Source organism: Mytilus galloprovincialis, chromosome 8 (assembly GCF_965363235.1).
Source record: "Mytilus galloprovincialis chromosome 8, xbMytGall1.hap1.1, whole genome shotgun sequence".
NCBI classification, from domain to species: Eukaryota; Metazoa; Mollusca; class Bivalvia; order Mytilida; family Mytilidae; genus Mytilus; species Mytilus galloprovincialis.
Window position 1 is genome coordinate 20,061,132 of NC_134845.1, and position 14,951 is coordinate 20,076,082.

At 31.0% G+C, this 14,951-nt stretch overlaps 1 protein-coding gene across 4 annotated transcripts in view; it reads right to left on the minus strand.

Annotated features, from left to right (window-relative positions):
- The window catches only part of LOC143085280 (uncharacterized), a 51,456-nt gene that overhangs the window by 15,763 nt on the left and 20,742 nt on the right, over window positions 1-14,951 (minus strand). Inside the window, exons 1-9 of one of the 4 annotated variants that reach the window (XM_076261541.1) lie at window positions 11,896-12,323; window positions 9,823-9,951; window positions 9,240-9,365; window positions 6,064-6,305; window positions 3,367-3,660; window positions 2,828-2,890; window positions 1,497-1,562; window positions 1,123-1,197; window positions 603-839 (exon numbers count right to left, since the gene is read on the minus strand). In XM_076261541.1, the coding sequence (XP_076117656.1) occupies window positions 603-839; window positions 1,123-1,197; window positions 1,497-1,562; window positions 2,828-2,890; window positions 3,367-3,660; window positions 6,064-6,305; window positions 9,240-9,365; window positions 9,823-9,951 (1,232 nt within the window). In that variant the 5' untranslated portion in view covers window positions 11,896-12,323. Of the gene's footprint in view, window positions 1-602; window positions 840-1,122; window positions 1,198-1,496; window positions 1,563-2,827; window positions 2,891-3,366; window positions 3,661-6,063; window positions 6,306-9,239; window positions 9,366-9,822; window positions 9,952-11,787; window positions 11,872-11,895; window positions 12,324-14,951 lie in introns of those variants that run through there. The other 3 variants (XM_076261539.1, XM_076261540.1, XM_076261542.1) reach the window with 3 other exon arrangements.

A 14,951-nucleotide genomic window follows, 5' to 3' on the forward strand; every position in this document is an offset into this window, starting at 1 on the left:
ATTTTTTAAGGAAAGTAGAATAGTCTTTAATGACTTGATAGTGATTAAACATGACTGAATATATAATTAAGAACAAATTATTTACTAGCGTCTAACAGTCTTTTACTAGCATCTAGGTTAAAGAAATACTGTACTGTAATATTTACTACTTTTAATTCATGCAAAATACTAATAATGTCCAAATACCATTGGTTACAACTGTCAGTTTCTGGACGACATTTTTATATTTTAAGTTACATAAGACGTTATACCAGTAATATATGAAAATATTCCTTTATAAATATCGTGTGTTCGAAGTCCTTTCTTAAATTAACAACATAAGGAAAGCTCCAACCAAAAATAAGAAAACCAGGGATGTGTTAAATACGTATAAGAGCGATACGCTAGTTGTGACAAAAATGAACCTACCATGTATAATCGAAATCCAATATCACTTGTGAGTGAAAGATCTTAAACTTTAGTTTCGTATATTCTCAATTTGATTTTGTCTGTTTAGAGCGTCACTGATGAGTCTTTTATAGACAAAACGCACATCTGACTAACAAAATTTTAAGTCTGGTATCTATAATTAGTTAATAATATTTAAGACATGTAGAGCTAACCTAGACAATTCAGATTTTGTTTTCTGTAGCATTTGAATTTCCTCTCCTAAATTAACAATCCGTGGAAGTAAATCATCATATGTATCCTTGTCTCTGATTTTATTCATATTGGAAGCTTCTGACCGTGTCCGATGTATTTTATTCCGTTTGTTGACAGTGGTACACACACGAAGTATTTCTGAAGATAGATTGTCCAGAACTTGACGATGTCTTGTGTCTTCTGTCTCTTTGTGGTGACTAAATAGGAAACATGAACTAAGATGTTAGTTTATCTACCACAAAGGCTTAGCATAACATATTAGCATGTACATGTAAGAGGTTTATCAAAATCTTGAAGCACACCCATAATTAATATGAACACATCCATGCTTTAATAACACATTTAAGCAATTTTAAAATTAGTATATTCTAATGTAAGAAAACGTTTTACAGTGAAAACGAAATCAATAACCCCAAACCAATAGATATTTCGAACAAAAAGAAAATTTTAAATGAAAGCAACGAAAAAAGGTTAACTTACACTTCCATGTTCTTCTTAATATTTAGTTCCAATGTCTGGAGTTTTACTACCATATCTCGCTTCTCATGTTCATGACTGCAAGTAAAACAAAGGGACATTCAATTTGATTTATTATGTGATATTTTCACAAATACTCAAAAACCGCTACGAATGTTTCCGATTGATATTTATTTCATAAACGTGAATACCATAAAAAAAAAAATATATATACTTTAATGTCACAATTACGTCTTGTAAAAAATCTACAGAAAACTTTTTGCATACTGTTCAAAATTTTATGATATAAGTTATTCATGTGAGCATGAACAGTATCCGATTATACATATTTTGTTATATGAAATATAAATTGAAAACGAAATACAGCTAGAACTTACATTTCTGCCATTCTTTCTACTGTTTTTCCTTTTGCCCTTTGGGCAATAGAATGAGTGCTTCGTAATCTGCAGAATATATAAAGCTTATTTAACAGTGCTTTGTTTATTAATGACAAAAAAGCAAAGTTTACAAGCATCTTTATGTGGTAAGATTTCTCAAATGCCTTTGATAATAGAAGTTTCCAATAGAATTGACTTATAACAAAATAAGGTTTTGAAATTTTAAAATAAAGTGTTGTTAATTTTTAAAATAGTAAATTCGAATCTAATGCCTCGTTCACACGTACATTTAATTCGAATTGAATTCGAATCGAATGCGAATCGAATTCGCTAATCGCGTTCACACACTCTTCATTTTTAATTCGAATTATCCAATTCGCATTAGAAATACGCTTTTGTTAATACAAATTAAAAGTTAACGTCGTTTGGACAGTAAAGCGAATTTGACGCGCATTGGAATTCGAAATAGAATTGACGTTAGGACGTAAAACTTTTTGAATTCGAATTCCGTGTGAACTCAGCATGAACATACATGACATAAGTATATAATGTTCATATATGAAAAAGAGAAAATGTGGTAAGATTGATAATGAGACAATTTTCCACCAGAGACAAAATAACATAGAGGGTAACAACTATATACATGTCTCCGGACGACCTTCAACAATGAGCAAAACATAAAATGCATAGTCAGATATGCAAGCCTCAAATTCAAAACAATAAAAACGAGATAACAAACGGCCTAGTTAAAGTACCAAACGATGAACGAAAGGTTATGGTAAACAACAACAAACGACAACCACTAAATTACATGTTCTTGTCTAGCCTTGGACATCAGAACAAACTGTAATAGAAATCAGCTAAAATTATAATAAAACTCATGATCATCAGATCTAAATGCACATAAAACATAAAACAGTGGTTACGGCACAACACAGGAACAAAGCAATAAACGATAAAAAAAAAAAGTATAGAAGAAACAGCAATAACATGCAACCACTCAATTCCACATAATATTGAGTGACGGGGTTAAACTAATTTACTGGCGCAAATATCTTCCCTGACCTGAGATAGTGTCGTAATCATTCAACATAAAACCAAACTTTACAAATCAATAGAAAAGTGCTTAACTCATCAGATCGATACAAAGTAGAAAAACATTTAACATAAACACACCGGACGTGACAGGGTATTTATATATCCATACAACAAAACGACACTATATGTCAGCTAAACAGAACCCAAACAATAAAACAAGCCAAAGACATACGTATAGGGTTTAAATTTACTTGAGATATCAACTTTCATTTATCTAATTTTGCACTACTAACCTGTCAAGTTCCTGTTCCTTTTTGCCTAAAGCTGATTGTAATCTCTCCACTTCCACTTGTAAACTTAAAACAAATAAAAAAATCAAATTTAAACGCTCAATGAGATAGAGACATACGTATTTGATAACGTGGATTTCTTCCAATCACATTTATGATTTTTTTAAAATTTTTAGTTCATTTATATACATTGTATTTCGGAGTTTAGTATGACACCCGCCTTGACTGAAATAGTACACACATGTTTGTTCAGGGGGCTCCGGGTGCGGGAATTACTCGCTGTGTTGAAGACCCATTGGTGGCCTTTGGCTGTTATCTGCTCTTTGGGTGGGTTCCCAATTTCAATTTGCAATTTTATGTCAAATAATTTCTAGGTATAAGAGTCAATTAAGAAAATATCGACATCGTTTAATCAATTACTTTCCATAAATTCCGTTTACTGGACGTTTTCATTTGCGTAACAATGATATTTTATTACGGCACTTGCGACTATGTTTTCCTTTAAATAAAAAAAACCCAACATTTCTTTATTGCATACTGACCTTTGTAAGTATTCTTCTTGCGTTAATTTCCTTTTATGAAACTCGTCCTCGAATATTTTTAATTTGGCCACTAGTGTCCTAACATCTTTTAATTCTTCACCTTTTGGAAGTTTATGACTTGTTTTTGCCTGAGGTTTTGTAGTCTTTGCTGTTAGTTTTGATGTGTCATTTTGAGGTATATTTTGTCCATGTTTGGTTTTATCAATGTCTAATTGATCAAATAGTCTAGAAATTGTTTTATTAAGTCCTAACAATTCTTCTGAGGAAGCAGTTCCACTGTTCCCTCGACCATTGCTGTAAAAAATGAAATTCTATATTGATATAATAACAATATTTCTAAAGAGCACATATTCAAAGTGAGCAACTGTGCCCGGAACTAAACTCGCAGAATTTTAAATTATTATTTATTTAAATATAAATACAAAAATATCCACAATACACATTCTACTGCATCCACACAAATATCAAGCTTTCTGTTTCTTTCATGCAAAGATGTTACAAAAACATGTGTCCTCATATGGTATATAAAAGACAATAATCATTATACATGTAGTTTGCCGATACGCCAAACTTAAAAAATATCCATTTTGAGTATAATCACCAAGAAAAATTTCTAGGAATCACATGAACTCATTTGTTTATGGGTTTGTGGTGCTTAGTCTTTTTATTAGTTTTAATTCTATGCTGAGTTTTGTGTACTATTGTTTGTCTGTTTGTCTTTTTCATTTTAGTCATGGTGTTGTTAGTTCAATTCCGACTTGTGGTGTGTTTGAATAACCCGTTGGTGTCTTTGGCCTCTCTTTAAAGAGTTTTTTTATATCATGTTTATTGTTATGGTATTTGTTGACTTATTTGATGTGGTCTCAGGTTAAGGACTAGTCCACCACCACACATTGACCGTCAGATGAAGCTGTGTTATGTCCTTCTTTCGATCATCTGTGTTTTTCCCGTTGAGCGTAGCGGCTTATCAGCAGATATACTTTCAACGAAAGAAATGGTTGCTGACAAATTGATGAATCAAAATTATTTTTCGAATAGTTGAGTGATTTCCAAAGGCGAAATTTGATTGTTCGTTTTACTATTCATGATAAATATTTTACGTTATACCGTAATTGTAGTATCACTAGTCACTCTGATAATGATATCAGCACATTTAAAACTTAATAGATTGAGTTCTTACGAAGATCTTATATATAAATCAATAATACTATCAGTAATATATGTTTTTTTAGATTATCGTGGAGGTGACCAATACTAATCTGCTTATCGCTATTTTAGCTATGACGACTTTGTCAATTTCATGTCAATTTGATTAGCAACGCCATGTGCCTCCTTAGTTTCTAGCGATAATTTACAATCTCAATCGATTAACATGATATGAAAATTATCACAAGAAAAAATCAAAGAAAAATGCACAAAATCGATTAGTAATATTACAGCGATTGCAACTTCGACTTCGAAAATTACATTGTATAGTAGGCCATAAAAAAATAACTTTATAACATTGAACATATGAGTTAATCGCTAGTGCAACCAGTATTGCAGTTTGTTATACTACATTCGACTATTTTATGATTTTATCACATCAGATGTTTAGTCGTGAGATTTAAACTCTATTGATCATGCTATTAATTGGATAAACAAGATTATCTTATGGAAAACATGTCCTTTTAGACCGGCCGTTATTGGTTGGTTGCTAGTTTATATATTCTGGAATACATAGCAGGAAATATACTCTGCAATATCAAAATGAACCATTCACGACAAAAGTGTAGTTAGCATGACTTTTGTTAATCTACACATACAGACTCTTGTGATCACCAAACTCGTTTCTCGATATACTTTTTTATGAGTTAATGATGAATGCAACTGCTTCAACTAAAAAATAAAATAAGGAAGAACTGTGTCTTTTTCTCAAGATAGAGAAATTGCAGTATACCTTTTACACATACACACGCAGAAATAAAGGAATACATACACACGCAGAAATAAAGGAATACATACACACGCAGAAACAAAGGAATACATACACAAGCAGAAATATAGGAATACATACACAAATAAGATTTCGATAATGGGTTCTGTACATTTGTTTCGAATTTCATTGTGTTATTTGGTTACTGTTTTATTGTGTACCACACAGAGGCACTTGTTTCTATCCACAAAACTTGTATAAATATGGACGGTCGACCTTCTCACAGATAATATAATAGTTATATAATAATATTAATAATAATAATTCCTTATTTAAAGAGGGTTACACAGTTAGCTATAAAGCTAATCTTCCCTGAGGCCCTCATGAAATGTACAATGAAATATAACAAACAATTACAAAATATCAAACAGACAAACATACATGAATAATGAAATAAAAAAATGTTATGAAATATACAATTTTCAAAACAGGTAAAAGTTACAAATTCATGTATGACATTTATAGTATTGGCATCAACAATATCATAAGTTTGAGTAAGTGTGTGGAAATTATTATGCATATAAAAATGCACAGCTTCTTAATGTTCCAACAAGTAATTTTTAAATCTTTTTTGAATGAGCTTGTACTTGAGGTTGATTTTTTTAGGGATATTGGTAAGCTATTCCATAAAATAGATCTTGAATATATAAAATATTTCTTGTAAAGATAGAAAAAAGTGCCTATGGAACCAAAAGACTTTGTACTCATAATCAATAACTCACACTTCAATGACTGGTGTTTTATGACTGTTTCTATATGTGGCTTGGTCAGACTGTATCACTGGGCGTTTTATGACAGGTGCCACAGGTAGTCCGCTACCCTTTGCTTTTTGTCTATCCTGAGCATGTTGGAGAGTTACCGTCCTTGCCCTGTTTCCAGATTTATCTTCTATCTTTTTGTCCAATCGTTGAGGATTCTGTGTGTCACGTTTTATAGCTTTCATAGTACAAGTATGATCAACAACCTGTAAGTGATACAGATTACCGTGAACTGTTCGTTATTGCATTGTTAACTTCTACTTGCATGTTACGATGTACTATTGCAAAAGTGTTACTTTTGATGACTTTGGATTTTTTACACTGAATATTTGTCTTTGTAAAATTGGAATATCATCATCTAACTACATACGTTTACGCTTCCACGTACGACAGTCAAAAAAGAGTAAAACTAGTAGTGTATATGTATATTATAGTCTTCTGATGTGTTAGCTAAGTTTTGTTGATTATTGAGGTTTGAAGAACTATATGTTTTATTCGGCCATTCCTGTCATTCATTTTTATGTATCATGGAAACAATGCATACATTCAAATGTGGTAATATTCTTAACAAAGCACAAAAATGTCAGTATTTAACCCAAAATCTAACATAACCTTTAAACAGACTTATTAAGAAGGGATATAGTTACGATACTGTTGTCAGGTCATTAAAGATTGCATATTTTGGCTTTAATATTGATTCACTTTTAGGGTATTTGCATCGGAATTAAGCATATTTATTCTAAAACCATATGTTGGCATGACACGAGTAATCTTCTCATATATTTTATGATGGTAAAATACTAAACCCCTAACGGGAGGGATTGTGCTAGATATTAGTAATATGAAGAAGAGATAACCTTCCAATCAGTTTAATTGAGGTCTTGAGCTGGCATGTCACTGCTACTTGTACATGTACTTTGTTAATTTATGTACTATCGTCATTTTGATTAAGTTTTTTTGTTATATATTCTGACATCGGACTCGGGCCTCTCTTAAATTGAGTTTTACTATGCGTATTATTGCGTTTGTTTTTTCGACATTGGCTAGAGGTATAGGGGGAGGATTGAGATAAAAAAAAACAACAAAAACAAAAAAAAACACGTTTAACCCCGCCGCTTTTTTGGGCCTGTCCCAAGTCAGGAGCCTCTGGCCTTTGTTAGTCTTTGATTTTTTTATTTTAGTTTTTAATGTATGATTCGGAGTTTTGTTTTACGTCCATTATCACTGAACTAGTAAAATGTTTGTTATGGGGCCATCTGAAGGACTCCTCCGGGTGCAGGAGTTTTCTCGCTGCATTGAAGACACATAAATGGCCTTCGGCCATTGTCTGCTCTGTGGTCGGGTTGTTGTCTTTTTGGCATATTCCCCATTTTCATTCTCAATTTTAAACAACAGCGACTCAGCAATTATATTCGTAACATAACTCGACAGGAGTTATGTATCAATAGTGCAAACAGATCACATAATGCATTGATGCATATGACTCACCCGAAGAATAAAGTAGAACAGGCATGGAAAGTAACATTTTCTATAGATAACTAATAACGGTTTAAATGTAAACTTTAACCTTAAATACGACGGAATTGTTAAAGCATCTTAAAGTTAGAGTGATATATACCATCAATGTATAGATTTGAAGATTAAGCACCCCATACTGAGAAACGGGAGGGGAGGGAACGATTCTCCAAATTATTCATCTATTGCAAATCAAAAACAATATTGTTTTAAATTCAGCCTTAATCGGCCTTCGTCGCAACAGTTGATTATTTGTCAATTATCACTTAATTAGTGTATACAAATGGACCGAGAGACATCAGGTGCAAATCATGAAATTGCTGTTTTTTTCTGTTGGATTGAGATAATGGTATGTAACGAGAACCGATTATTTCTTGAATATAATTTGTTTTCTGAAATATGTGATTATTTAAAAAAAAGAGTACAAGATTTAACAAAATAATGGAATACCACAACTGTATGTAACAGTTCAGTCTAGTAATTAGAATGTATTAAGAAATTTGAATAACATGGATTAGCATTTAATTTTACGCCAACCAACTCAAATATGTGCGTAATATTTGTTTGTATTGAATTTACTTGTTACGATTGCTGTTTGTATTGAATTTACTTGTTACGATTGCTGTATGTTTGAACCACAACCTTGTAACTTTGTAGCACGATAAAAAAAAATCAAGCCTCAATGAATCCAATCTTTCACTAAGTTGGATGTCGATCTTCACTGCGGAAAGTGCTCACATAAAGCTTCGAAACGGCAATGAGTGCTGTTCTGTCGGTTGATTTTTTTATAAATATGAATGCCCTTTGGTTAATTGTATGTTATCAAAAATAATGAATTCGTGTTGTGTTTACGTCTGGTAATTTACGAATAACCTTAAATGGGTAGCTGTAGTTCTATAAATATGGCACACTTTTCTATGAAAGAATTTGAAAAAAAAAGCGGTTTAATGTTAATAATCAAACAAAACCTTGACCACCACCTATAGATAAAAAAAATCTTATAGAAAGAGAAATCTAGTGCATCCAAGATTATAATTTGTAATCGTTTTAAGAGACAGTATCGTCTACCTTAAAAAATAACAACCCCAAAACACAATTTTTACATCAATCTACTCTATGTGTAATAACAGTTTAAACAATAAATCATATTCATTTTTGTAAATTCGGTCGGTTGGAGAAGCATTTAAATCGATAAGCCTATTACTACATTTGTACATTACAGTCAGTTCTTTGAAAGGGATTTTTTAAGCCTAATTTCAATTCTCCATAAAAAGTTTATCAGAATTTCAATTAACGTTCTATTAGCAATTCTTTCCTATTTAATGTTTTATGTTTTATGTTTATCGTTTACTTATTTGTTTTTAGGCTGTTTAATTTGTTTTATTTTCTTGAATTTTGAAGGCAGATCTTGACATACAAATTACGTTTTGCAAGCCTCTGATCTATAATCAGACAACAAATTTGTTTCTGCTAGTAGAATGATACTCATCATACTCATGTAATAATAAAACGCAGTATATGATGCACCATAAACATAAGGAAAAATTATCTTTTTTGTTAATTTCTTTTAAGCAAGAAAAAATACAACAAAACCCACATATAATACATTTTGTTCATGTACTCACATCTAAAATATCTGCTTTGATTAGCTCAAACTTTGCCTTGACATTTTTATAAGCACCTTCGTTCTTTAAGCTTTGTTCTAATCTTTTTAAAGATGGCTTAAGGTCATTTGCCTGTCCTGCCTTAGTCTGTAATAAAGTATAATCCAGAAAAAGCTGATGTTACCATCAGTAAATGTATGATAATATAGGTTTTAGAATCAATAAAGCTGTACAATGTATTCAGTAAATTATTAATGTGGCAATGAACTGATTTCTTATTCGATACAAACTGGTACTCACAATTCTACATATCTATAACGTATGAATATTTGCATTTCCTGAAGAAGATACATTTATTAATCAAAACTATTTCCAAAATATATTACTCTTTTCTGACCACTGTCTATTCGTTTTTTATAGTTTGGTCACAGTCAACTGCCCAGCAAGGACATACATTATTGTCTTCTTGTTTTTTCCTCAGTTTTGTTCGTCTCTGTATCAGTTTTTGATATAAACAATTAATAGTTCTGTCTTATTATTATTAGGTAATGCGATCGAGATTCAGGATCTGTGATATTTTATAAGCAAGGTTTTATATAAATACCTTTGAAATACAATTCTTGAAATGATTATATGAGTCTGATATAATTTTAGAGTTGAGTGTACGTTTCTCTGTAAGTAAATTTTCCAGTGATTGTTGCAATGTGGTCAGCCTTTGTGTATTAACTGTCATCTGCAATTAAAGACAAAACCCTGGTTAACCAAATACAAATCAAACCACAAAAACATAAGTACTCACACACGATCTCATACATACCTTAATATGTTCGATGCCTAATGAATTCGAAACTGAAGTGTTTGCTTCAGTCGGTTACTATGCATAATCTGAACTAATTATCCGAAATTTTGCAAGCATGCTTTGTATATAACACAGACTAGATGCTGTTTTATTGCACCCGTATAATGCAATCTCTACTTTTAATCATTTTAATTGCATTTAGTGATACAGGTTCTTTCATACGGAACATATTTATGCTGTGAAAAGGTCAGGAAGATGCATATTTTGTGAAAATCAATGAACAAATTACACTTTGTTATACCAGTCTTCAAACATTTTTTTTTAAATCGAATAGATTGATACCTAAATGGTAACGTTCTTTCTGTGGTGATTTCACCATAGCAACGACCTTCATCAAGGGTATACAACGGAGCAGGTAATAGTCTCTGTTTCCTTGGTACCAGGAAGTGTACCAAGGAGTTAAATCAATAAAAAACATAGAACAGTTTATTCATGTTATTGATATTGACTGTCATGCAACTTTAATTTTAAGGATCCTCGGCTGACAGAATGGGTATTTGTATATCTTAATGTGTTTATCTTATTTTAGAGAATTGGGTGTTGTGGGAAGATCAAATATTGTGTATAACGGTATTAAATGATAGACATTTAAAAACATGTCCGTCGTTGGTTGTATGAAACAATTAAATGTCTTTACATCTGTCAATATTAAATCTTAATCGAGAGGACAATAGTAAAATCATAACTGTTTATATAGCATTTCATTTATCAAGTTTCTTCTAGTCTTATATCCTGAATCTGGTTTATTTTGCATTACTAAAGATAGATGATTTACAGAAACTGTACGATCGAGAGCAATTTTAAGGTATCCGTAAAATCAACTAATATAAAAAAGAAGATGTGATATGATTGACAATGAGACAACTATCCACAAAAGACTAAAATAACAGACATTAACAACTATATGTCACCGTACGGCCTTCAACAATGAGCAAAGCCCATACCGCATAGTCAGCTGTTAAAACGTTACAACATGGCAAAATATGTAACAATTCAAACGTAAAAAATCAATGGCATACTTTACAGCAAGACAATAAACTAAAAACAAACATGATAGACAACAACTAACGATAACAGCAGTATCACAAGCTTGTGACCGACACATTCGAAAGTTGCGTGTGTTTTGTTGCAATAAGGTCCATTAAAACGATCAATACTTACACTAATCTTATCTTCATTTAGCCAAGGAGGCTTGTCAATTTCAATAATTTAGTTTTAACCATATTTATTTTTTTGAAAGTGCACAAATAAGTTTATTTATATAATAGAAATGCTGGGATATGGAAACAGGAAACAATTATAAATCTGTTTCCCTTTAGCATTTGACTCAGAAAGCGGGGACAGAAATATCAGAGTAAAAACTATGCCATTTCTCTACGAAAAAAAGTAAATAATTCAAAGCATATAATGATATTTACAGCTATAACATATTACGCTTTTTAAAATGTATTCTAGTGTAATAGTTATTTTGATTACTTTTTAAATACAAAACCAGTGAAAGTAACAACTTATAAAATTTCCTCAATATTGTTTTCCCCATATGGTATCGGCGTCTCTGGTCATCTTCAGGATTCTTAATTTTAGTAACTATCTATTTAATCCACAAAAAAGGGAAAAGGAAAGGTTATCAGACTATTTATAATTCAATAAAAACATTAATCAAACCGAATTTGGCTAAAATAACTCTTAACGCAAAATGTATTTACTTACCCCTTTTTGTTCACTTAACATGTATATAAGTTCATCCATATGTGAAACTTTATGGATGATGCATCAAAGAAGAAATGAACTTCACAAACATAACAACACTATACTCACAAACCACAAATGACCCGCAGACAAGGAAGGATAAATATCTAGCTTTAGTTATCTGAAGATCAGCGAAGGTTGTCAAAGCAGAGAACAAACAGAGTTCAATTTACAAGCTATCGTCTATGCAAAGAAGCCGTTAGAGATACACAGATTAGTTCCTCATAAAACTTTAATCCGGAGTGGAAACGTCAGATATATGGCGGGAATATTACCGCCTGGAATTCTACGATATGTTATTCAGTTACTCTGTCACGTCAACATGTCGATAAACACATCAATAATGAATAAGAAATTGATCACTTTACAGTAATCAACTGCGGTTGCAATTGATTGGTTCTGCTCGTGGCGTTAGGTAAATATCACCTATAGAAAAGCTAAATCAGTAATTCTTTCAGTAGACTTTATATTTAGAATCCGTACAGGTCCAGTTTTGTTTTACAAGTGCGAAAGGCTAATAAGTCAAAGTGTGAAACGTTCAAAGCACTTCATGGTAAAATGGATATTCAGATATTGATTACTATTTAAATATACGTTTCTTTTTGTATACGCAACTGCATGCCATCCATAATCCTACTGCACGGTCTATTCACCTTAGCAATGTTTAAAGGTCAAACGTGTATACTTCATTCAAACCAGCCATACATAAACATAAATTTGAATTATACAATGAATGATAAATATAAAAAAAACTTGCTTGTATGAACAACATTATTAAAAATTATATCGAAACCTTGATTTTTTACTCTTTTCCGATCTGTCCTAATTCAACAACGTACTGACTATCAGAAAAACAAATCGAATACATTAATAATTTCGTACAACATTTATGACCAAAGAACAGAATCGTTAACCATTTAAATAGAGAATAATTTTAAATATTCATCACAAGGGAATAGAAGAGCGATTTCTCGTCATTGTGAAATACAAACCGAACGGAAAACTTAAACTTAATATACACGTTGATTGATATCAAACTAATGTACGATCATATATCGGACAATTTGTTACTTAAATAGGTTCAGTATATTCATGGATAATTCTAATATTTTGTGCAATAAAACGTATTAAATTTTACAAAAATAACAAACTACAAGGTAAGTTAAAAAGGGGCAGTCCTAGTCTAAATAATTATAACGTCTTGGAAGGCTATTTTAAATTTTTGCTTTGACGCAAAAGAACAAAAAATATAATAGCCTTTCAAGATGTCATTATTATTTGGACTAGGGCAGTCCTTTAAAACTCACAAAATCAAACGTAAGACTTTATCTAATCAACCAATGGAACGAATAGACATTATGATTATCAACTTTTACTTAAAAATAGTTACGCGTATCTCAAAACTGCATATTAAAAATATTAGTATCATACCTTATAACTTACTTGTAGATGTACAAATTCAGAAGCTAAATAATGGTTAGGCATAAAACATTATTACATAATATTAAATAATTTACCAGTTCACAATTTATACATTTATCGATTTAGTATTTAACAAAGTTGCTACCTAGCGTACAAGAAATAATGGACCAACACACAACCATTAGCACAGTAGTTTCCATTTATCTTTATAAGAATTATGACAATTTTTTGCAGTTTTTTTCAACATTTTGTTGTTTATGTAGAATATTACCAGCTAGTAAAATAGGGGTGAAATATACCAGAGGTACATTCAACCTCGTGACTAAAAAAGAAAAAGACAAACATGCAAATACTGTTTGTAAAAAAGACAAAGAGACAAATGCAAATAACGTAAGACTTGTTGCAGTTTTTCTTATCTTGTACGCTTTCGCATAATTTTTATATTTATGTATAAATGATTATTGTTCTAAAACTCTCTTTTAGGTTTGTGTGACTGTCTGAACAAAAAACTAACATGTTACACATATTAGTTAATCAAAAATTATGTAGGTGTGCGTCTTGTTCCATTTTAAACATAAATTCAATATTTCCAGCTTGTTCATTTTTTGTTTGTTTCTCTTTTCCTTTCTTTAAACACTAGTTAAGGTACAATGTACTGGTAATTTTTACCTATCTGTCGAATCATAGGAATTTTAATGTCGTCAAATCCTCGCGATTTACCGTATCAATCTCATGGAAGTGAAATTATTCATAGGAGATCTCTAGTTAATAATAATTTATATTAAACTTCTATACGTAATTTAAAATCAATAGTCAAAGATAACATTTCGACGAATATCATACAGTTACTGTAGTTTCTGTCATCACTAGTTTCCCCTTCAACAGATATATAGTTTGTATACTTTATATAATCCACTTTTTCAACACCAAAGCAAATAATATCTATTTACTAAGCTTTCATGTTATAAATAATATGTAGTTCAAATCAAATAAAAACGTACTTTATTCAGTTCAAAGGGGAAATATGTAAATAAATAAATAATTATTTATTCCGTATTCAAATGGCGATAACAAAGCATTACCAGTGTTTAAAAGTGTTAGTTTGAAAGTTGTCTATAATAAAGTTTTATACTTATCAGTATGCTTACATGTCACCTACAATACCATTATAAAATCCTATAAGAGTGAAAAATTGGTCGGTAGATATAAATATTGACCAAGTCAATGGTATTGATTCCTAAGATCTTAAAAATATCATCACAAAAATGCGTTACCTGTTCGTAAATAGAATGAACAAATATAATGATATTAAATTAGCATTGAAGTAACACATATCTGTTAATGTGAATCAAAGCATGTCGAAAGGAAAATGATAGATGCAGAAAACTGTTAGTGATGTTGCATAATTATGTAGCTTTACATAAATGACAAAAGAGTAGAACATTAAACAAATCAACCAAACGAGCTCTCGTAACATCAGAAGATTCAAAATGGGACAGTGCCAAAATTGTAAATAAAAAAAAAAATCATTTTTGAAAGTTTTGAAAGTCATCAGCTTAAATAGAGCAGTTAATCAAATGCATTGCTTCAGATGACATTTTGTGCACAATCATGCTACTTTGATTATAATGATAAATTATTATATATTTGGACATTTTAATCCACACTATTGACTTATTCTGTTATGAAGATAGTATCTTTCT